Source organism: Otolemur garnettii, unplaced genomic scaffold, assembly GCF_000181295.1.
Source record: "Otolemur garnettii isolate 467f Iridium unplaced genomic scaffold, OtoGar3 scaffold00032, whole genome shotgun sequence".
Lineage (NCBI taxonomy): Eukaryota > Metazoa > Chordata > Mammalia > Primates > Galagidae > Otolemur > Otolemur garnettii.
Window position 1 is genome coordinate 11142645 of NW_003852427.1, and position 24143 is coordinate 11166787.

Here is a 24143-nt window from a genome sequence, read left to right on the forward strand (position 1 = left end):
TTTTTTTTTTTTTTTGATAGAGACAGAGCCTATCTATGTTGGCTTTATTACTTAGGCTGATCTCGAACTCCCAGCCTCAAACAAGCATCCAGCCTCAGCCTCTCAAAGTTCTAGAATTATAGGCGTGAGCCACTGTACATGGCTAGAAGGGGCTAACTTTTAATAGATGGATAGAATCATACAGGCATGTAGATTACTGTGACCATGCTAACCTGTGAGACTCAAAGGCAAAGATGCAAAAAATAGATTATACAAACAGATGGTAGGCAGCAGCCTTGAAAATCAAAGAATAATTTCCACCTGTGTATGTTAAGGACTGGACTGTTGGTCCACCTATTTTTAGCCATGCTCAAACTCAAGGGATAGTAATTGCTTCAAGCTTGGAAAATTAAGGACAAGGATAGAGAGCTATCTGTGCTTCTACATCCCTTGGTCTCTCCACTTGCCACCTGACGATTTCTGCTTTAGGTCTTACCACACTTTTAAGTACTTTCTCTTTAGTCCTTTTAGGCTTATATATGATTTATTTTATTGAGTAAAATATTTAACAATTTATTTTAAAGTTAATTAAATTTAATTGTTTAAAATAATCAATTGAAATTATTTTGAACGTTTTGTTATTAGATAGCATAGCAATTCTCAAACATTTTGGTCCCAAGACTTTTTATACTCTTATGAATCATTAAGGGCCAAAGGAGCCTTTGTTTGGCTGAGTTTTATCTATCAGTATTTACCATATTCAAAATTTAGAATGGGGCCAGTGCAGAGGCTGCTGTTTGCAATCCTAGAACTCTAGGAGGCCAAGAAGGGAGGATTGTTTGAGCTCAGGAGTTGGAGACCAGCCTAAGTGAGAGTGAGACCCCCTTCTCTACTAAATATAGAAACATTATCTGGTGAAAACCTCCAGAGTAGCTGGGCCTATAGGCATGTACCACCCCACCCCAGAGGATCACTTGAACCCAAGAATTTGAGGTTGCTGTGAGTTGTAATGATGTCACTGCATTCTACTTAGGCAACAAAGTGAGACCCTGTCTGAAAAAAAATTTTTTTAAGTGAGAATTTTAAAAACTGTTAACTCCTGAAACATGACTATGATAAATCCAATTTCAGGATAAAATAACATATCTTATAAAAAATATTTTCTAAAACAAAAAAATGGGAGAGTGTTATTGGTTTATATTTTTACAAATACCTTTAAATCTGGCTTAGAATAAAGAAAGGTGAGTTTTTATATCTGCTCCTGCATTCACTTGTAGTATGTTGTGTTAATTGAGGTATATAAAGTTTTATTATTGTTGTTGTTGTTGTTGTTTTGAGACAGAGTCTTACTATGTCATCCTCGGTAGAGTGTCATGGTGTCACAGCTCACAGCAACCTCAAACTCTTGGGCTTAAGCGATTCTCTTGCCTTAGCTTCCCAAGTAGCTGGGACTATTAGGCTCCCACCACAAAATGTCCGGCTATTTTTTGGTTGCAGTTGTCATTGTTGTTTAGCTGGCCCGGGCGGGGCTCGACCCCACCAGCTTTGGTGTATGTGGCCGTTGCCCTACCCACTGAGCCAAGGTATATAAAGTTTTTTACTAGCATTTTCAGTTAACTGTGGATATTCTTTGATACTCCACCAAAACTTGACAAGTGGTAGTTTCTTAAAAGTATATTTTCATTATTAAACCTGTAAGGCATTACAAGAAAAGAGTGCAGTAACACTGTTACTTCTTAGTGAGACTGAGAAGTCGCTTTCTCAAGGCCACCCTTCAGGGACAGTTCTTTCTCACTGTTAACATCATCAACAACACATTGTTTGCCTAAAGGCACAGAGAGTACAAAGATGAATCAGATTTTCCCGGCACTCAGGGAGCTCATAGGGAAAGATAAAGGTGAACAAATGCATGATGCTACAATGATACTATGAACCCCAAACTAGAAATTCCAGACTAGGGAGGATACCCCGATGAGTTGTCGCTTGAAATGAGTACGAATAAGGATTTCCAGGCAGTGGAGCTAGAGGATAGGAGAGAAGGATAACCTTAAGAAGAAATATAGTTTTTCTCCTAAAGCTTTATACACATGGCATGTAGAAATTGTCTGAAGTTACGAGGAAAGGGATCCATGACAAAGGAGGTCGTGTTCTCCTTGTGCTGTGGACTGGTGGATATGGAGAGTGGGGAGGCTGGGCTGGAGAAGGGGCCTTCTGCTTTTTACCTTGATGCACTTCTGTGCTTTTGAACCTCTGACCATAAGCAAGCATAGATTTTTTTTTCTTTCATTGTTTTCTTTTCCTTTTTTTTTTTTTTTTTTTGAAATAATTGGCCGCACAGGCTGGAGTGCCATGGCACAATCATAGCTCACTACAGCCTCAAATTATTGGCCCCATCCTCCTGAGTAGCATGCCCAGCTTATTTTTGGTTTTTTAGAGACAGGCCCTGGCTGGTCTCAAACTCCTCCCACGTTAGCCTCTCAAGTGCTAGGATTGCAGGTGTGAACTACTGTACCTGGCCTATTTTCATGTTTGCAATTTTTGTCGGGGGCTAGGTTTGAACCCATCACCTCCGGCACATGGGGCTGGTGCCCTACTCATTTGAGCCACAGGCACCGCCTGCCTATTTTCTTTTTTTAAAGCTAAGTAACTCTAAAAAGCAAGCAAAGAAAGGTCATTTTAATAATCAAAAGTCTCTTATTGAAGTGCCTCTGTTTGTATGATATGTATGTATGTTTATGATATTAGGCTAGAGCATGGAAGAATACAAAAGTAGCAGAAAATTCCAAAATTAACTAGAATTTCCCAGTGACATTTATATGAAGTATAGTTATAAAATGTTTGTTATATATTTAAATCATTCATAAAAGCATTTTAAATACCTATTAAATGTATAGTTTAGGTAAATACATACATACTTATAGAATTTTACAGCTAACATAAAGAGGTTTACATTGTGATGCTCATTCATGCTGATTTCCTGGGGAATAGTGTTAACGTATCCCTGTTTTCCTGGCATGGTTGTCACTTGTACCTCCCTTCTCTCTCAAGTGTCCTGTTTCGCATGCTGAATTATACGTTCATCCTATGTATTTGTGCTTTAAAAATATATTGAAGTATATATCCCATGATCACATACTTGTTCATACATGTATTTGTATATACATGTGACTATATACATGTGTGTTATATATCTACAAATACGTTTTAAAAGCTATTCCAGCGAAATTACAAACTCAGGGAAATAGCAACATAAGTCAGATGACCACAGTACAAATTAGCTTAATTTCTTAAAATACTAGATCACTAAAATTTTTATACCTAGAACATTTCGGTTAACTTTTTCATGCTTCCCTAGTCCATCTTGGTAATACTACTGATAGCAAATTTATCGCACAAAGCCTGCTTTTAGAAAGTCACATGTACATTAATACTCATCTTCTTTCTAACTTGCATTTCTTTGTTTGAAACCTGTTGTGGGCTTTCCATTGGCAGGAGCTCCTGAGATTTCTATTTTCAGTTACTGTCTATGAAGAAATATAGTGGAGGAGGTTGCTTTAAGGTAACTTGACTTTTTAAAGTCAAAAGAATACTGGTTTTGGTGAGAATGACTGCCCCCCTCCCCCAAGAGCTCTTTTATAAGTCTTACTTTTCATCTTCGGGATATCCTTTAAGTATGTCTGATAAGACCTGTGGGTCCCTTGTTATCTTACTTTCTGTTCTTATCAGTCACACAGACTGAACCTGGGGGCGGGGGGCGCAGGCAGACTGTGTTGCTGTGAAAAGCCGCCTGGTCGTGAATGCTTGGGGAAGTGCTGTGGACACACAGCTACTCAGCGCCAGTGCCTGCCAGGCAGGTGACAACTCCAGTGTTCCCTGGGCTTCCTGTATTTTTGGGAAAGGGCATATTTATTTTTATGTTAAATCTCAAGAGTTTTCCAACATAGTTAACTTTTTCAAAAACCTGATTTCAAAAGTCACATGGGTCAAACGAAACCTGTGGGGACCAGATTTGCCACACTGGCCTACAGTGGGTCCCTTCTTGTCTACAGATTAGAATTCATTTCTTCCAGTCTCTGGGGAGGTTTTTTTTTTTTTTTTTTAAATTAAAAATAGAACTCATCACTTTGTTGTATTTTGAACATGGGAGTGGTTTTTTGGCCATAACAAACACAGAGGTCATCCAGCAAGCTGGGTAACTATGCTCTGAAGGCATTCATGATAAACCTTGGTGGTTGAGGGCGGTGCCTGTGGCTCAAAGGAGTAGGGCGCTGGCCCCATATGTCGGAGGTGGCGGGTTCAAACCTAGCCCCAGATAAAAACTGCAAAAAACAAAACAAAACAAAATCTTGGTGGTTGAACTAAGGGCCTGTTCGATCAGAGAGGTGAGTTCTAGAGTCTTGAAGACATTGAATTGCATCTTCAGCAAGTTTCACTGTTTTCCAAATTGTGTTGGCAGATTTGGGTTCTTCATCTGAAGGTATGGCATTGGCTCCTCGATCATAAATTTCTTGAGGGTACTCTGGGTCTTTCTGCTTAGAATTCCCTTTTATCCCTTTGCCCATATCGACAGAACCAAACTCTGCCCATCAGAATCCAGTATGTGTTACTTCCTCCTACAAGATGTTTCGGAGCCTGTCCCCTCTGCCTCCTTCAGACCCCTTGCCAAGCCGTTCTCCTCTGAACTTCCATAACCTTCTCCTTGCATACCTGATCCTGTCTGCTCCCTGTGTATCTTTGTTTTGTAGTCTGTCTGTCTCTCTCTCCCCCTCCCCCTCTTCCCCTCTCTCTTCTCACTCTGTCATTCCAGCTAGAGTGCCATGGCCTCAGCCTAGTTCATACCAACCTCTAACTCCTGGATTCAAGTGATTCTCCTGCCTCAGTCTCCCAAGTAGCTGGGACTACACGTGCCAGTCATACCCCAGGCTAATTTTTCTATGTTTAGTAGTGATGAGATCTCGCTCTTGCTCAGGCTGGTCTCCAACTCCTGATCTCGAGTGATTCTCCCTCCTCAGCCTCATGGAGTGCTAAGATGATAGGCATCAGCCACCTCACCTGGGCTTCGCAGTGTTTCAGGAACACATCTTACTTCCCCCTGCGAGCCTCTAAGGGCAGAATGTTCATTTCTCATATGGCACTGAGTTTTACTATCAGCCCTTAGGCTTGTTTCTGTCTAGTTGATTAAAAACCTGAGACATCGTATGCCTCAGGAACAAGGTAGGAAGGAAATTTTCCAGTGATTATTTCAGGACCTTCTCAATTTGGTGTCTTAATGCATGTATTACTTATTCACAAAATAAATTGAAGCATAGAAATACATATGGATTCCCGGGTCTCACTCCAGCTGTTCTAAACCAGAATCTCTGCAGGAGCAGAGGAGAGAGAATCTGTAAATCTGTACTATTTTAAAACTTCCCAGGTGACTTGGATACATAGCCAGGTTTAGAAATCACCATCTCAAAGCCTCAGTAAACATTTGTTCAAAGGTGGGGGCATGAACTTTTTGCTCCTACAGCATTTAGCTGTTGACTTCTGCCTAGTAGTTCAGTAAATATTTGTTGAGGAAATTCATATAAATTTTGAGTTCATATACCACCGCCTGCAGTATGAAGTTTACTGTGAGGAGCCCTTTAAAGCCCTTGGTCTGGCCTGACCCCTGCTTTGCTAGGCAGTCTCATCTGGCAGGTCATGCCGAGGCTGCCATGTGCCCAGCACTGCTGTGACGCTGGGGCCTGCGCAGCACACGCCACTCCTGCCCCCTCAGTTAACAGGGACAGTAAACCCTTCGATTGTTATTTATTTTGCCCATAGCATTCCTTCTACTTCGAACATCTTTCCCACACCCCTGTTTTATGTATTCATTGAGGCCAAGGAATCTACATTCCCTCTAAATAATCAGTTGTCACTTAATCTTTCAACATTTTGTATTCAACCTCTGGTGTAAGTCCTGCCATCCTGGATTCCAGTTATTAGTTAGCAGTTCTCTTTCTTCCCTGGACACCAAGTTCCTTGAGAACAGAGACTTACTTTCCTCTCCTCCGTATCTCCAGCCCCGAAGCACCATGTCTGACTATGTTAGGTAGTAACTTCTCTGCTGGATAAAACTGATAGAAGGATGAAGTTTTCACATGTGTATATCAAGAAGGCAAATCAAGGTGCCACGTAGTAAACTTTAAAAAGTTCCTGCCACATAAAGGTCAGTATTCTTCTGACAGATGTCATACTTGGATTTCCCAAAGTTATGAGGATGTTTTAATGATAATATGTGATACTTCCTATTATGTATGTTGTTCTAATTATATGGATAAGATATTATTCAGGCTTAAGAGGTGGTCTTTTGCTCTCCATCCTAATTGAGCCATCTGAGAGAAGAATCAGAGAATTCCACAGAAGTGAGTTGGTGCTTTATATATTATAAATCTGAGCCAGGGCAAGAGTGTTCATTAGTTTGATGTGAAATAGTGTATTTCCTAAGGGAAAGTAGAGCCAGGTGGGAGGTTCAAAATGCTCTGAAATGTGGAGTGTTTTGGAAGAAGCAGCAGTTTTGAATTGGAAGGACAAAATAGATGATGTCAGTATAGACCTGAGCCAAGATAGAAGCCACCTTTTTGAATCATAATAGTGTGTGTTTTGTCAGATCTGAGACTATCTAGTCAGGCTGGATAAGGAATCGAAATAATTTATGGGCTTCAGAGAAGCCAAACAGGATAAGAATATATGAGTCAGGAGGGGAACTAGATCTTTCAGAGGCTCAGGGCAGAGAGACCTCAAGGAAAACAAAAGAAATCAGCAAAATATGTTATTGATCTATGACCCATGAAGGACACGTTCCTTCACTCAGGAATGACCCGTTCTCTTTTTAGGGGCACAGAGGCAGTCATAAAGATTCCATTTTGTTTAATTCTATTTTTACTTATAATCTCACTTCTAGAAAAGATTATTGGAAGATACTGTTAAAGACAGGATAAAACAAGAGTAAAAGAACTAATGTTTAAAAAACTGTGACAGCTTATGCCTGTAATCCCAGCACTCTGGGAGGCCAAGGCCAATGGACTGCCTGAGCTCATGAGTTCAAGACCAGGCTGAGCAAAAACAAGACCCCCGTCTCTAAAAAGTAGCCAAGGGTTGTGGCAGACACCTGTGGTCCCAGCTACTTGGGAGGCTAAGGCAAGAGAATCACTTGAGCCTAAGAGTTTGAGGTTGCTGTGAGCTGTGACACCATGGCACTCTACCAAGGGCAACAAAATGAGACTCTGACTCAAAAAAAAAAAAAAAAAAGTGGGACAATATTCCCACAAGAAACCCAGTCTAAGAGTGGCTACAATTGATGATGAAAGTTCTAAGCTTCTTTGTCTAGAAAGTTAAAACAGAACGATGGTGAATGTAGTGTTCTTATTATCTGAATTGAAGAATTTGTTAGAAGAAAGGTACTTTTTTCCCAGTGGCTGAATGAGATAAAAAGAATTTATCAAGCAGATCCTTGTGTAAAGGATACTAAATAACATAATGGGCACAGCTTATAATAGCAGCTTTACAAAAAGGTAAAGAGACATTCTTTGTGTGGCCATCTGGTCTTTCCAATTCAATAAACACCATGAGCTAAATGTTATATTCTAGTGGTAGGAAAACATTGCCACACAGAGTTAAAGAAATATCAAGCAATATGGCTTTCTGGAGACGTCACTTGATATGGGGTAGCCCAGAGAGACTGAGAAATAGCTGGTTAGATGACCTATAGACCAGAGGATTTTTTTGTTTTAACTGCAGGGAGGAATCTATTAGCAGGTAGTGAAATTAGTGAGTTGGTGTTAACAACTTTAAAAATGAAGGATAACGAGAACAGAACAGACTGCATCACACCTCATAAGGGTAAGAATGAATTTCATTGTGTCATAAGTCACTGTGTACCTCCTATTTCTCACTGTGACTGTCCCTTACTAGACTATCCTGGCCACCCCAGGTTCATGGTAGAGAGAATAACAAGAACCATAACATATAGGGCATATAGATAAAAGAACGCATATAGGGAAGAGGAGAGATGGATCCTCAGACCAGAACAAGAACTACTGTGTCTTTAATATGTATGGATTTAGGAACCTGTGACTAGACTCATTATCACAGACCCAGAAACGATCTTTTCTGCCTTTGTGTTTTGTCTCCTTTTTGTTTGCCTTTGGTACATGACAAGATTCTTTTTAAAAGCCCTAGTCTACTTTGTCTACAACAATAGGAAAATTAGAAAAAGAACGGGACAGGTCCCCATAAGGCCCAGTAGCGCAGGGAGGTAGGGTGCCCCTATGGTTGGACTCGGTCACCCAGACTGCGTTTATTCACTGAGGAACCCTTCAGAGCCACAGGCTAGGTTCAGTTCTTGCTTCCTCTCTGGAAAGGCTTTGCTCATAGGTCCCACTTAGGCAAAGCCCTTTCATAAAAACTCATTTTCCTGCTGCCTGGATTCTATTCAGATCAGATCATTGAGGAAGCTTGTGGCAGGACCATGGCATTGCCCAGCTTTAGGAGTGGATGGCAGCAGCCTTGAGTGGTAATGAGAGATGAGATCCTTAACATTTAGAAAAACAAAACCCCAAACTCTGCCCTTCCCAAATTTGGACATGTGTAGATAGCTACAACCTTAGAGAAAAGGGGAAGGTGTTCTGGGAGGATTTCCAACTATAACAGTGATTAGCAATGGTATGAGAAGCAGGCCAGGGCAGGGAAAAGATTTAGCTGCTAATGTTGACTCCACATCTTGGGAGTAGCAACAGAAGGAGATAAAAACCTGAATTTTCATACAAAAAGTTGTTTGCAGCAGTTGTTTGAATATAATCTAGAAGTAAAGAAACCACTGGTGGAAGAGTCTCTGACCGTTTCTCTCCTGTTGTTTCAGATGACAGTCATGTCCCTTACCAGGGACCTCAAGGATGACTTTCACAGTGACACAGTGCTCTCCATCTTAAACGAGCAGCGCATTCGGGGCATTTTATGTGATGTCACTATCATCGTAGAAGACACCAAATTTAAAGCCCACAGCAATGTCTTGGCAGCTTCCAGCCTTTATTTCAAAAATATCTTTTGGAGCCATACAATCTGTATTTCTAGCCACGTTCTGGAGCTGGATGATCTCAAAGCTGAAGTGTTTACGGAAATACTTAATTATATCTACAGCTCCACAGTCGTCGTCAAGAGACAGGAAACAGTCACTGATCTTGCAGCTGCAGGAAAAAAGCTGGGAATATCGTTCTTGGAAGATCTTACTGATCGCAACTTCTCCAATTCCCCAGGTCCCTATGTGTTCTGCATTACTGAAAAGGGAGTAGTTAAAGAAGAAAAGAATGAAAAAAGGCATGAAGAACCAGCCATCACCAATGGGCCGAGGATCACGAATGCATTTTCCATCATTGAAACAGAAAATAGTAATAACATGTTTTCTCCACTAGACTTGAGGGCCAGTTTCAAAAAGGTCTCTGACTCCATGAGAACAGCTAGCCTTTGTCTGGAGAGGACAGATGTCTGCCATGAGGCCGAGCCTGTCCGCACGCTCGCTGAGCACTCCTATGCTGTCTCTTCTGTAGCCGAGGCTTACAAAAGTCAGCCCGCCTGTGAGCATGACAGCAATTCACCTGGTCAGACAGGTAAAGAAAATTGTGAAGCTCTTGCAGCAAAACCGAAAACATGCCGAAAGCCAAAGACACTCTCCATACCCCAGGATTCTGATTCAACTACAGAAAATGCACCACTCCCTCCAGTAACCAACCTAGAGGTTAATCAAGAAAAAAGTCCACAGCCAGCTACAGTTCTTCCTCACTCAAAATCTCCCAGCAATGAAGGAGATGTCCACTTTTCCAAGGAAGATGGAAGTCAACCTTCTGAGGTTCCTGGGCCGCCAGCAGCAGAGGTTCCGCCCCTCGTCTACAATTGCAGCTCTTGTTCCAAGTCCTTTGACAGTAGCACTCTGCTCAGTGCCCACATGCAGCTCCACAAACCAACTCAGGAGCCTTTAGTGTGCAAGTATTGTAACAAACAGTTCACCACCCTGAACCGTTTGGATCGGCACGAACAGATCTGTATGAGGTCAAGCCACATGCCCGTTCCTGGAGAAAACCAACGCTTTTTAGAAAACTATCCTACCATCGGACAAAACAGTGCTTCATTCACAGGTCCAGAAGCTTTATTATCTGAAAATAGGATTGGTGAATTTTCCAGTACTGGGAGTACCTTGCCAGACACAGACCACATGGTTGAATTTGTTAATGGGCAAATGCTCTACAGTTGTGTTGTGTGCAAACGTAGTTATGTAACTTTGTCCAGCCTCCGAAGACACGCAAATGTCCACTCATGGAGAAGAACATATCCTTGCCATTACTGCAACAAAGTGTTTGCATTGGCTGAGTACAGGACAAGACATGAAATTTGGCATACGGGAGAAAGGAGATACCAGTGTATTTTCTGTCTTGAAACTTTCATGACCTACTACATACTCAAAAATCATCAAAAGTCTTTCCATGCCATAGATCATAGACTGTCCATCAGTAAAAAAACAGCAAATGGGGGCCTGAAGCCTAGTGTCTATCCATATAAACTTTATAGGCTACTGCCTATGAAATGCAAGAGAGCTCCTTATAAGAGCTACCGAAATTCTTCCTATGAAAATGCTCGAGAAAGCAGTCAGATGAATGAGTCTGTACCTGGTACCTATATTCAGAATCCACACAGCTCTGAATTACCTACACTGAATTTCCAAAAAAGTGGAAACACCGTCACCAATAGTCCAGCCATCCCCTTGGAAACATCTGCATGTCAGGACACACCCACTTCTGCTAAGGTACAAAATGCAGAGGGCACCAAGTGGGGAGAGGAGACATTGAAAACTGATCTTGATGGTAACTTTTATTCAACTGAGGTGTCAGTGTCTTCCACAGAAAATGCTCTCGGTTCTGGCCTCAAGGTGGGGAAGGCACCTGCTTTGCCCTTGAGTAAGGGCAGTGAGAAGCCAGCCTCTGTGATCAGCTACAGTGGCTCAGCACCGTCCGTCATTGTGCACAGCAGCCAGTTTTCGTCGGTGATAACACACAGCAATGCTGTTGCTTCCACGACTGGCAGCAACCACAGAGCCCTTCCAGACCCAGCTGCCAGCCAGTCCCTGAAAGACGACAGTAAACCCGAGCCAGACAAAGTGGGTAGATTTATGAGCAGGCCTAAAAGCATTAAGGAGAAAAAGAAAATGGTACCGCACAATAGGGGAGAAACAACAGAGGAGTCAAAATACATTGCTGATCCTGGAGGATCATTAGGCAAAGTCACAAATACTGTCAAAGAAACCAGTAAAATTGAAACCTACATCGCAAAACCAGCTCTGCCTGGTACCTCCACCAATAGCAATGTTGCACCCCTTTGCCAAATAACAGTGAAAATTGGGAACGAAGCCATCGTAAAAAGGCATATTCTAGGATCAAAATTGTTTTATAAAAGAGGGAGAAGACCCAAATGTCACATGCAGGAGGAGACGTTACCGCAGAAGAGTGACCCAGAACCCAGCGGAGACAGCCCACTTGACCTTTGCCAGTCCGAGTGTGTGGAGATGAACGAAGTGTTTGATGATGCAAGTGACCAGGACTCCACTGATAAACCATGGCGCCCTTACTACAACTACAAACCAAAAAAGAAATCCAGACAACTGAGAAAAATGAGGAAAGGCAGCTGGAAGAAAGAGCACGGCAACAGGAGCCCGAGCAGTAAGTGCAGATACCCAGCAGAGCTGGATTGTGCTGTGGAGAAGGCCCCTGAGGATAAGGCCTTCGAGGAGGAGGAGGAGGAAAACAAAGAGATGCCCAAGCTGCAGTGTGAACTCTGCGACGGAGACAAAGCATCTGGGGGTGGAAACCAAGGCAAGCCCCACCGACATCTCGCTTCTAAGCCTTATGTCTGCGAGCTCTGCGCTAAGCAGTTCCAGAGCCCGTCCACACTGAAAATGCACATGAGATGTCATACCGGAGAGAAGCCATATGAGTGCAAGACTTGTGGACGGTGTTTTTCGGTGCAAGGCAACTTACAAAAACATGAACGCATCCACCTGGGCTTAAAGGAGTTCATCTGTCAGTATTGCAACAAGGCGTTCACCTTGAATGAGACCCTCAAAATCCACGAAAGAATCCATACCGGGGAAAAGCGGTACCACTGTCAGTTCTGCTTTCAGAGTTTTCTGTATCTCTCCACAAAAAGGAATCACGAGCAGAGGCATATTCGGGAGCATAACGGGAAGGGATATGCCTGCTTCCAGTGTCCCAAAATTTGCAAAACGGCCGCTGCCCTTGGAATGCACCAAAAGAAACACTTATTCAAAAGCCCAAGTCAGCAGGAGAGACTAGGTTACATGTGCCATGGAAACTCAAGTCCCTTGGAGAATCCACATTTCATAGATTCAGAAGACAGTGACCAAAAGGATAACATTCAACACATCGCTGAGAATGTGCTTTGAGTGGCAATAGTTCAGTAGTCAGAAACACCTTCAAAAATATACGTTGGGTTTTTTCTTTAGGTTTTTTTTATCTTTCAGTTTAGTTTTGTTCACATGACAGTCATGAAGGAGTGAAATGTTAAAAAAAAAAAATTGATTTGTGAAAATTCCAGGAAAAGAATCCTAATATCTACTTTGGGTTTTAGCATTAACTTCATGCAAAGTGTGTAACAACAACATAGCTGAATCCTTCAGTATTCCAAGTATCTTCTGAAAGTGAATGAAGTTCTTAGCTGTGGTATTTCTACCAGTGGGAAAAGGAGTTTAATTTTCACCTAATTTAAAACTTTCTAGTAAAGGCTAATAGGAGCTGGCTGCTGAACCGCCTTTAGTCACTGGAGAAAATAGGAGTCAGATACGCTGGAGATGGCGTCTTCATGAATATGTTCCCTGGTAAATGAGCTATGACAGTCTTTACTCCCGTCTGGCTTCTGCACTATTAAAATTTGTTTAAATTAATGGATACATATGAGATATTTAACAATATAACTGCAAATGTGTGTGTAATGAGTAACCTAAAGTAGGACGTTCATACGTCTAGAACTACTTTTCTGCAACACGGTCTTGTAAAATAACATATATAAATCACTGTAATGTTTAACTGTCCACATCCCCCCTAGAGATTAGGAGCAATAGATCTGCAAATCATGAAGACTGACGTAAAAATTCTTAGAAAGCATTTTGAATATGATTTAAGAGCATGTGAATGCTTTTAGATGGAATGTTGTTCTCTTGAAGTTATGGCTGAGCTGTTGTTAGAACTGATCTACTCAAGTCACAGAAAACATAGGTCATGCCTTATCTGTGGGGGAAAGCCCTCCCAGAATTTACCTGTGATTACCTGTGCTGCATATTACTTTGCAGTGGCTTCACCTTAGAGAATGAAGGAGGGTCAAATTCTTCTGAAACTCTCTGCAGTCTTCCAGCCATCACAAGGCCATGGATGTGGAGGTCTACTCCAGACAGACATAACCAGAGAGACTTAAGGGTTCAAGTAAACTTCCCATCTCCCACTCCACTAAAGGAGTGTCGGGGCGATTTAGCGTGAGGCACTAATTTCCAAGCACTTGGAAGTGGCGGGAAGCCTAATCCCTACAAGCTGCCTTGGAGATTATGCAGCCCACAAGTGCATAATAGTATAAAACAAAAGGACAACAGTCCCCCACCCCAGCCCCACCCATTAATGACTTGAGTGGGCAAGAAGAAGTGATGACCTTCCTTGCTTAAAACAGCAAGTTTGTTTGGGGGGTTGGGGAGGTGGGATGGGAGTGACAAGGTTCTGTCCCTTACTTACATGACTCAGAAATACACCCACAAAGCCAGATGCTTTGTCTTCATATTTGCAGACACCTAGACCCCTTGCTTAAAACCTACTTCAGTTTTTTAATGTTTTTACACTGACCCACACCATCAACATTGCCTTCAAATCTAATTGCCCTACAGGATATTCTGCCATGTGGACTAGGTTCCTGGAAAGCTGGAAGTCATGATTCTTTTTAAACTGCCAGAATAGGGGGGAGAGAGAAAGAAAACATTCCTACCTTTTGATCACCAGGATGAGCAGAATCCAGACCCAGTTTGAGTGACCTGCAGCCGTTCATATTCGTTGGATTCGATAGATGGAAAACCAAGGTTATCCAAGGTTGGAAGGTTATCATTACGAAGAAGTAGCCCAGAGGACTCTGGTTTCTCTCTCCAAGTGATGTGATGTTTCCATGAAGAAGACACAGTATGGATTTGGGTGGGCAAGAAAGCATTTAGACGCCCAAGAAAGGACATGATTAAAGTTGACCTTTTTATACTGTAGTACTTTGCTGTTAACCCCAATATTGTATCTGCATTTATCTTTTGTTCATCTACTTTCACTTACATACAGTATTATAGTGTAGAGGAAAATGGGAAAATGCAAACAAATTCAGCTTTATTTTATACATTGTATATATGTATACCTACCTACACTATTCATTTGGGTTTTGTTAAAGAGTCACAAAGGGCTTATGAAAATCATTTTTGAATTAATAATTAGAATAGTAAGCAAATAATCCTATGATCCACTAATTTGTTTTATCTGTTAGGTTTATGAATCAAGGAGAATTACTCTGTGTATTCTAGTCATTTCGATTTGACTTCAAATATAAAATTCTGTGTAGTGACGTCTCCCAGCCCTTACATGTGGATATTTTTTCAGTGGACTTGTATGCTGATAATTCTAGACCAAAGTAAATATGGCAGAATATTTATACATGAAAAAATATTTTGCAAATATTTTCTATAATTGTATTATTCATTTAAAATGTTGATAGCTTGTGTTAGTTTCAGGGAGGGGTGTATATTTTGATAAAAAATACTTGACTTTGTAATTCTGTATATTATATACAATTTATAGCAGAGCCGTTTTAAGACAACCTTGTCACATTTTTTGTTTAATTGTGAAAATTTTATTATGGGTGATGTTAAAGTATGCATTGAGTACATAATGACCAACTAGAATTAAAGTGTAAACAGTGAACATACTGTATGCTGTACAAGATATATTGTAATTTGCTGTTTTAGCATCTGTATTTTGGTTAGAAGATATTATTAAATGCAGATGTTAAGGATTGGAAAAGTCTAATTTTATTTTTAGAAATAATGACTATAAATTTGTTTTTGCTTGATTAAAATAGCTTATTCCTATATTACGTCTCTTTTTAAATGTTTTAATGGGTGTTTTGTGTGCAGCTGTTCATCTGTGTGGGTCACAGCTTTACTTCACATATTATTCACTCAATATATTTGTTTACCCTTGTTTATATTCCATGGAACCTACTTACATGCTTCGGACTCCAATGAATTATGACATTAAAAAAGGAACAGAATAAGAGAGAATGAAGTCTTCTGATAATTGAGTGTTTGGGATAGGCCTTATCTAATTATGATAAATCAGAGAATGAAATGTTCTCCTGGAAGGATGCTGCTCTAATTAGCTACGGGCAACAAATTACATTTACCGAGTACCACACGTTGGGCAATGTGTTCACATCGGCCCATTCATTTAACGCTCCCATCCCCACCCAAAGGAGACCTCACTATCCATATTTTGTAGTGAATTTGAGAGGATCACACAGACAGAATGAGGATTCCAAACCAGGTCTGCCTGACTCCAAACCTGTGTATTTGTTTTACCTCAACATCTTAGAGGAAAATGCTCTAATTCACTGAGTGGAGTGTGAGGAAAAGAGACATGATAGGGAGGGCCCAGGGGTTGATGCCTGGTCTAGCACTTGGGAAGGCTGATGTAGGAGGATTGCTTGCGGCCAGGAGTTCAAGACCAGCTGGAGAAAGAGCAAGACCCTAACCCCATCTCTTAAAAAAAATTAGAAAAATTGGGTATGGTGGAACACACTGTAGCCCTAACTACCTGGGAGATTGAAGCAGGAGGATCATTTGAGCCCAAGAGTTTGAGATTGCAGTGAGCTATATGATACCACTGCACTCTAGCCTGGGTGACAGAGCAAGACCCTATTTCAAAATAATAAAATAATGCTCATAGTGACTGCTGTGGGATGAGTTTACCGAAGGCTGTGTTAGGCTCATCTTCCCCAACCTGAGCTTTCCTTGTATCTCAGGATATTGCCTTATGAAAATCACTTAAGAGTTTGTACACATTTTGGGGGAGGAGAATAAAGAGTGAAATTATAATGCTATTCTAAGCTGGTGATTTTTTACATAAAGGAAAATATCTGTTCCATCATCGCAGACTATACACCTAACCTTAGCTAAGCATTTTGCAAATGCATGCTATTAGCCCTAGTGCATAATGCAAAAGAGGGTGTGCCAATGGCTTAGGCAGCACAATTCATCACCAACATAGGGGAAATAATTAGAATTGCCCAGCCTACCGAGTGCTGGTCAGTAGCATCAATTTTATATTTTTGAAAGGCAATCCAAACCAGATTCACCAAAAACATTTGGTCATTTTTCTGCTAAAACTAGTTTCAGTATCTAGCACAGGCGTCCTCAAACTATGGCCCGCGGGCTGTATGCAGCCCACCTAGGACATTTATCCAGCCCACTGGGTGTTTTTGCTGCTGCTGCCTGTCTTGCTTAGCAGCCGACTCATCCTGGGGCCACAGTCCGGCCCTCCAATGGTCTGAGGGACAGTGAACTGGCCCTCTGTTTAAAAAGTTTGAGGACCCCTGCTCTAGCAAAACAACAGATTTAATATTAAAAAATTTGTCACAATTGAGAAGGTAACTGAATTAAAAGCATGAAAGCAAATCCTTCAAGGCAATCCTATTTGTATATATATTTTACATTATTTGGGGTCTAGTCAATCCTATTGCTCTTCTTTGCTCACCCCCTGTTGATTGATTTAGTTCCGCTCAGTCTCCATCAGTTAGTTTCTCTTTGCAGAAGCGACAATTCTTCTACTTCAGTTTAGTCCGTATCTAAGAACTCTTTACCCTCACCTTCCCCAAACCCTGACCATCTACTAAGTTCCTTTCTGGAGAAAGAAGCCCCCTTTGGTCCTTTCCTCACTTGTACCTCCTGACCCTAGTTCTTCAAGCAAGTGTGATAAGCTTGGCATGCAATTTTTTTTTTTTTTTAGAGACAGAGTCTCACTTTATCACCCTGGGTAGAGTGCTGTGGCATCACACTGCTCACAGCAACTTCCAACTGCTGGGCTTAGGCGATTCTCTTGCCTCAGCCTCCCAAGTAGCTGGGACTACAGGAGCCTGCCGCAGTGCCCAGCTATTTTGCAATTTTTAACTATGCTCTCCAAGTCTAGACACCTAATGGAAAAACTGGTTATAAATGAACTGTGGTTATGTGTTTATTATGATCTCATTAGTGACATCTAAGACATTAATTATATTTAGAATGTTTTTGTGGAAAATCACTTTTTTCCTCAATTTTAAAATGTATGACTTCTATGTAATTACAGTGATAAGTATCTTATTCCAGTGGAAGATATTTTGGTATACAGACATTTAAAAGGTTAACAGCATGGGTGACACCTGTGGCTCAAGGAGTAAGGCACTGACCCCATATTGCAGAGGTGGCAGGTTCAAACCCAGCCCTGGTCAAAAAACTGCCAAAAAAAAAAAAAAAGATTAACAATGCTAACATGTAAAATTCTAATTGATTTATTCAAAATATGCTTAATTTTGACTGATGAGCATTTTATCAAATCTAGGACTGAAGAGATACGTAGTATAAGAGGTAACCTGTGCTTTCAGGGAATTCCAGCTTAGTAAAGGAGATTGACGAGGCACAGGTGGTTACAAAGCAAAGCCCTCTGCTCCTGAGGAAGGAGAAGTGGTACTAAGCCTAAGCCGACAGACCCTGGGCTTCGCCAGAGGGGTCAGCCTCTGGTAGGATTAACTATAGCAAAGGAGCCTCAGGTGCATATGGGTTGTCTCAAAGACCTGAGGTCTGGTATGGTGAACCTGGAGAGACTCCCAGAGACCCATTAGGGCCCATGGGCCTTTCCAGAGTGTTTAGACTTCTATCCTGATAGCACAAGGGCAGTAGGGGAGTACTTGATAGCACGAGGGGCTGAGAGGTAGGAGATGAAGTCAGAGAAGGCCCAAGGATGAGGCCACAAGGCCCAAGCAAGGTGAGAATCCTTTGGTGGGTTTAAGCAGAGAGTGAAAGGATCGGATTTATTTAAAAGGATCACTTTTTTTTTCTTGTAGAGATGGAGTCTTGCTATTGCCCAGGTTCATCTCCAACTCCTGGGCTCAAGGGAGCCTTCCACACTGCCAGGGTTACAGGTGTGAGCCACTGCACCAGGCCTCATCGATCATTCTTACTGCGATGTAGTGACTAGACCACAAGGCAGGGCAAGGGTGGAGCCTGGGAGATCAGATGGGTGGCTGTGGCAATGCCATACAGGTGAAAAATAACAACGGCTCAGAAGAAGGTGGGAATGGTGGAAATATTAAGAATGCGTCATACTCTGATATATATGGATTTATTCTTTCAATATGAAAATTTTCAAACATATACAAAAATAGAATGTCAGGTGGACTCCAGTGTGCCCATCCTTCGACTGCAAAAACCAACATTTCACGGCAAGTCTTGTTTCATTTGTATCTTCCCCTCCTTCCTCTCTCTACTGCATTATTTTGAGGCAGATCCTGACATCATCCTGTTTTGTCTGTATATAATGCAGATGCATTTCCAAAAATGAAGCACTTTGTTAAATCACACTATTACTTACTGTTATTACTTACTATTAAACCATACTTCTTAAAAATCAACAGCTCTTTAATATCATCAAATTCCATTAGTTAAAATCTCTCATTACCTCATATTGTCATTTTTTTTTTTTTTTTTTTACAATTTGAATTAGAATCCAACTAAGGTCCTGTACTACAATTAGTTAATTAATCTGTCTTTTAATTGAAAGGTTGTTTTTTTTTTTCTATCTCTGTTCTTTCCCTTTGTAATTTAGTTGTGTTTGTACTGTCCCACTATGTTCAGGAATGCAATTTAGTTTTAAGGAAATTAGGTTGTTCACAGTCCAGGAAGTAGCAAGATAACTTCCTAGTCTGGGTCATGCTTTCTTTAGGAGGTGCATACTGTCTGGCTGAGATCCTGGATGTATTTTGAAGATAGATCTGATAGGATTCGGCTTAGGTGCTGGGGGGGAGAAAAAGAGGAACCAAGGATGACTCCAAGGTTTGGGCTGGAGCAATTGGAAGGAGGGATTTGCCAGCACATAAATAGATACATGGGTTAGAAGTTCAGAAGAGGGACTGATTTGAGGTATGGATTTGAAAATTGTGTTTCATTCACTCAAAACATACTTGAGTTAGGGACTGGAAATCCAAGAGTGGGCAAAACGAATAGTCCCTGGAGCTTATGATCCAGGGGGGAACACACTCACTAAACAATTACAATCACTGTCAGTGCTCTGAAGAAGAACTACATGGTGCTAGAAGGCCATCTCATGGGGGGATGTAACCTAGTCTAGAAGTTCAAGGGAAGCCATTCTTGGGGAAGTAACTTTGAAGCGGAGATCTTGAAGATGAATAAGAGATGAAAGAAGCGAGGGGTTCTAGGTAGAGGGAAGAGCTGACGTCAAGCCATTCTCTGGAGGGAACGTGGTGGACGGGAGCCCAGTGCTGGCCATAGTGCAAGAGAAGTGGATTCCAGGTCAGACTGGAGGACAGGACCCAAACATGTTAGGACTTTCAGGCCATTTTTGGGATTTGGATCTTACACTAAATGCAACACAAAGCCACCAAACTGCTTAAAACAGGTGGAGACAAGAAAGAGGTATTTTCATTAGTTTTATATTATTAAAAAATCATTGCAGCTTTAACAAAGACAATGGCTTGGAGAACAGTAGTGGCCAGAAGTAGAGGAGTTAAGAAGCTATTGCAACAGTCCAGGCTGGAAATGATAGTGGCTTGGATTTTTTAAAAGGAAAACCTTAGACAATTAAATTTAACAAGTGTTTAACTGAGCAAAGAATGACTTGTGAATCGGACAGCCCTAAGAACCAGAACAGGTTCTAAGAACTCTGGACAACAATATAGTCGGGCAGCATTTATAAAAAGCCAAGTGAGGTACAAAGGAGCTAAATTGACTCTCGGTAAGTTTTTTACCATATTTAAATCAGCTGGCCACCTGAGCGTGCCTGAAACTCAGCTCTTTGTTACAAGGGCATACTCCTAAGTTGGGCTGTTAGTTTGCATATTAAGTTAGGCTGTGGCTCATTATGGGCTGGAATATGAAGGTTTTCTTGGGCTAAATTTAGTTTCGTTTAACATATTCTGTGGTTGCGGTGAAGGTAGGGGAGAATTTGAGAGGTACTTAGAAGGGAAAATCAGCAGGACTTGATGTTGGATTGGATATGAGAAGCGAGGGATACCAGGGATCTAAGATAATCTCTGGGGTTTAGAATTGCTGAAACTGGGAGTATAAACTGTCCCCATGAAGCTTGTATAGAGAAAGAAGCCAGAATTCTAGAAAATGTAACTGAGCACTTACAGGGTAGGTGAGACTAAGCCCTCCTGTTCAATGGGTTAAGGGTATTAAATGCATTTTTGACCTATGATATTTTTAACTTACAATAGGTTTATCATAACGTAATTCCATGCACATCAAGGAGCATGTGTATTTGAAAGATGAGTCAGAAGCTTGTGTGAGAGACTGAAGCCAAGACGCAGCCAGAGAAGGAGGAGAAAAACTGGGGGAGTGGCAGCTAGGAAACCAGAAATGGAGAACATCTCAGACAGGGCAGAATGATGAAGTGAAGATTAAGCCAAATAAGGAAAATCTTCAAAGTGCCTTTTGCACTTGGCAGCTATTAATAGAATAGAAGGTTACTGGCAGTGGTGTGCTGTTAAATGTTCGACAAAGGGCTCGTAGGAGAGGAGGAAAGCCCCGGGTTATAGTGTTTATCAATTTCTGTGGTGTAAATACTTCCCACTGTGGATGATTTTAACTTACCAACATAATGTTGGCGCACAGATGCATTCAGTTGGCTCCTAAGAGCTGGCATGAATGAGCCTGCTCTGGTCACTCAGCTGATGATCTCAGCAAGGGCAGTTTCAGTGTGTTAGTACAAGTGGCAGCAAATGGAGGAGTGGGGCAGAGACTGTGCCTGAGGGCTGTTTCAGGAAGCTGAGTTATGAAGGGGAGACAGACAGAGAAAGGTTTGAGGAACCCGAGGTTTGAGGACCAGGCTTCCACACACAGAGTAGAACAAGGATGGTGAGGCAAGGGAGTTGAGAGCGGGGATGAAGACGGGTTGTAGCCAAGGACTGCAGAGCCTGAGTTCAGCAAAGGAGCACAGAGCTTAGTGTCTGGTAGACAGACACAAACAGAGGGCTCAGAAATGAGGTGTCTCAGGAAGACTAACGAATCTTCAAAGCTCTTCACAACTACTTTCCAGTCTGTCCTTCACAGCAGTCCTGTTTGGTGGCAGTGATCACTGTCTTCATTTGGAAGCTGTGGACACTGAGACAAAGGGAAGGTAAGGGGCTTGCCCAGCTCAGACAGCAGGGCCAACACTGAGCCTTCTGGTTTCTACGTCACTGTTGTGGCGTCTTCTCACTGGCTCTGCATTGACAGGGTATTTTTTGGAAGAGTCGGATACGGTCCTTTCCTCAAAATGAGTGCTTATTAGCTTAAGACCCGAAGACTCTCAGAACCCCGGGTTGTTCTCCTTTTTTATTTAACATGTTCTATATGGCAATTAATACTGCCAGGCCCTGCTCTAATAAGCATCTGATGAGTATCAGCTCATTTAATCCTTGTGTGAACCCTGCGAGGGAGGCGTTATCATTTCCTTGCCATCAATGGTTAATGTGGTCGTCTTTTGCTACACAGTGTCACAAAACTGAGTGGCTTCAAACAGCCATTAATTATGATTTCAGATAGTTTTGTGGTTTGATGTCAGCTGAGCAGGGCCTGGTGCGCAGTTGCAGTTAGATGGTGGTAAGGCGGGAATCATCAAAAGGCTTGATCAGGCTGGCATCAAAGGACACACACCCCAGTCCAGATTCAAGGCTTTGGAGTGGGCTGTGTTTCTCAATGTGGGAGTGGCAGGCAGACGCGGGGAAGGACTGAGGGCCAGAGTCTTCAGAGATAAGATACTGCAAGGGATAATCCCCAATGAGAAAACAAGGCACAGAGAAGTCAAATAACCTAGCCAAGGCCACACGGCCAATGTGTGGGGAGGAACAGAGTTTATCCCAGGCAGCCGAATTTCAGAGCCTTCCAGCCGAAGCAAAAGGGATTGAAGCCCACTAGCAGAGCACACCCTCTCATAGCAAAGTCGCAGTGGTTAACAGCACAGTATCGCTCATGGTAGAACCAGAAAGTCCTGGCGTTGTCGATCAGGGATTTGTTAGAGAGGAAGAACTTCTAAAAATAATATTATGAATGGAAAGAGATTTCAAAGTTTTTTTTAACACTGAGGGTGAAAATATGGTCTCATGAGGCCCAAGGCAGATGGAAGGCTTCATATTTTAGTTTGTCTCTAACCAGGAAAGAAGGAAAATGTAAGTGTGTGTGTGTGTGTGTGTGTGTGTGTGTGTGCTGTTTTTCTTTATAAATAATTAAAATCTGAAACTTTCCGATCTTCAAGCTCCTTCAGAATGCCCTGCTTTTTAGTGTCATAGCCCGGAAAGTCTGGGTCATTGATTATCTTATACACATCTTGGCCCCTCTAATGAAAGGACAAAGAAATGACAAGTCTCCTTCAAAAAGGTTAGTCATTCACATGAGCTGTGGGGTATTGGAAAACCTGACTCACCTTTGGAGTGGCTGGTTGCTCTTTGGGACTCTAAACCAGGGCAGTGCGTAGCATGGGTCCTGTTCATTGCTAGGTTCTCCATATTTCCCGCCTCCCACAGACACCCATGTGTGGTGAGTGAGAAGAGCACGCCGCCATTTCCCAGGCCTTTCCAAATCAGACCCCAGGGTTACTCATGCTTCTCTTCCTAAATACCAAAGCCCAGGCCCCTATTAATGTCATTCTCATCCTGACGGGAACCAGCCTCCTCTGTGACTGCTCATGCTGAAGATGACAACATTGCCACTGCTGGGAATCGCCCACACTCAGTGTCATTCTCAGAGCCAGGCAAGAGGCCCCTGATCTGACTTTCCTCCAGAGGTGTCCACATGGTGAAGAGTATGTGGGATGTGCCAACCAGGATGTGCCCTCTCAGGGTCTGTGCCATCCCCTAGACTCCACTCTGGGTACTCAGGGCCTGAGAATTCAGCTGTTTGAAGGGATTGTGGACAGAGTTAGTGATGCAGTTTTGGCGTCCACGTGTGTGTGTGAGGCCCCTAACAGCATGGGATGGAGCAAAGTTGGAGTCTCATTCCAGCAGGAAACCCCAAGAATACTGAGAATTCTAAATTCAAACTTCATCTTGCAGATTGTTATGAAGGTATATTTGCCAAGGGAGAAGAATAGAACTTATTTGATTATAGCTTGTTAGCCTAACTTATAGCTTTTAAATATTTAGACCCATGTTATATAGGTCTCCATCTGGACATTTGCTCCCAGCCCTGCAAATGTTGGAGGGGCGGGGTAGGGAGTGCCTGTCACCACTCCCAAAGTACCTAGCTTTTCATCACACATCTGTGTACAAACTCTTGGCCATATTGAAATGTCCATTCCCACAATCCATAGACAGGTTTCTCAAAACCTAATTCAAAAGCCCCTTCTAAAGCCTCTTCCTTGCAGTGTTGTGTGAAGCAGCCCCTCAGACCTCTGCTTGCCTTTGTCTCAACCCTCAGTACAACGGTCTGGGATATTCTGTTTCTGATTCTGCCTCTGCGATCCTCCAGGCTGAGCCCAGGGCTTCCATCTTGCGTTCCCAGCATCTGCACTGCGCTGTCAAACATGAGCCATCTGCTAGCGTGCCCATTCACCACCTAGGTGGACCCTCCTCTTGGTGTGTCCAGGGTGGAGGTTTCTCCCCAGATATGGGGCTTTTGGTGCTAAAACAGAGATAGTCCCAGGATGATCGGTCACCCCAATGAGGAAGAGGCTCTTCAGAAAGGAAGAGGACATCAGCAACTATGATAAAAATAGGACTAATTGGCCCATTTAAGTTTTAAACAACTAACGGGACTGTCGACCCACCTGAGCAGTGAGGAAACATCTAGGCTACACAGGAATCTGGCCAGGTTGTGCTAG

The 24143-nt window shown here is 42.2% G+C and overlaps 1 protein-coding gene across 4 annotated transcripts in view; it reads left to right on the forward strand.

Moving 5' to 3' along the window:
• The window catches only part of ZBTB38 (zinc finger and BTB domain containing 38), a 93496-nt gene extending 78130 nt beyond the window's left edge, over nucleotides 1-15366 (forward strand). For all 4 annotated transcript variants that reach the window (XM_023513031.1, XM_023513030.1, XM_023513032.1 and 1 more), the window contains one exon: nucleotides 8864-15366. In XM_023513031.1, coding sequence (XP_023368799.1) covers nucleotides 8864-12451 — 3588 coding nt within the window. In that variant the 3' untranslated portion in view covers nucleotides 12452-15366. The remainder of the gene's footprint in view (nucleotides 1-8863) is intronic.
• The last annotated feature ends 8777 nt before the right edge of the window (nucleotides 15367-24143 follow it).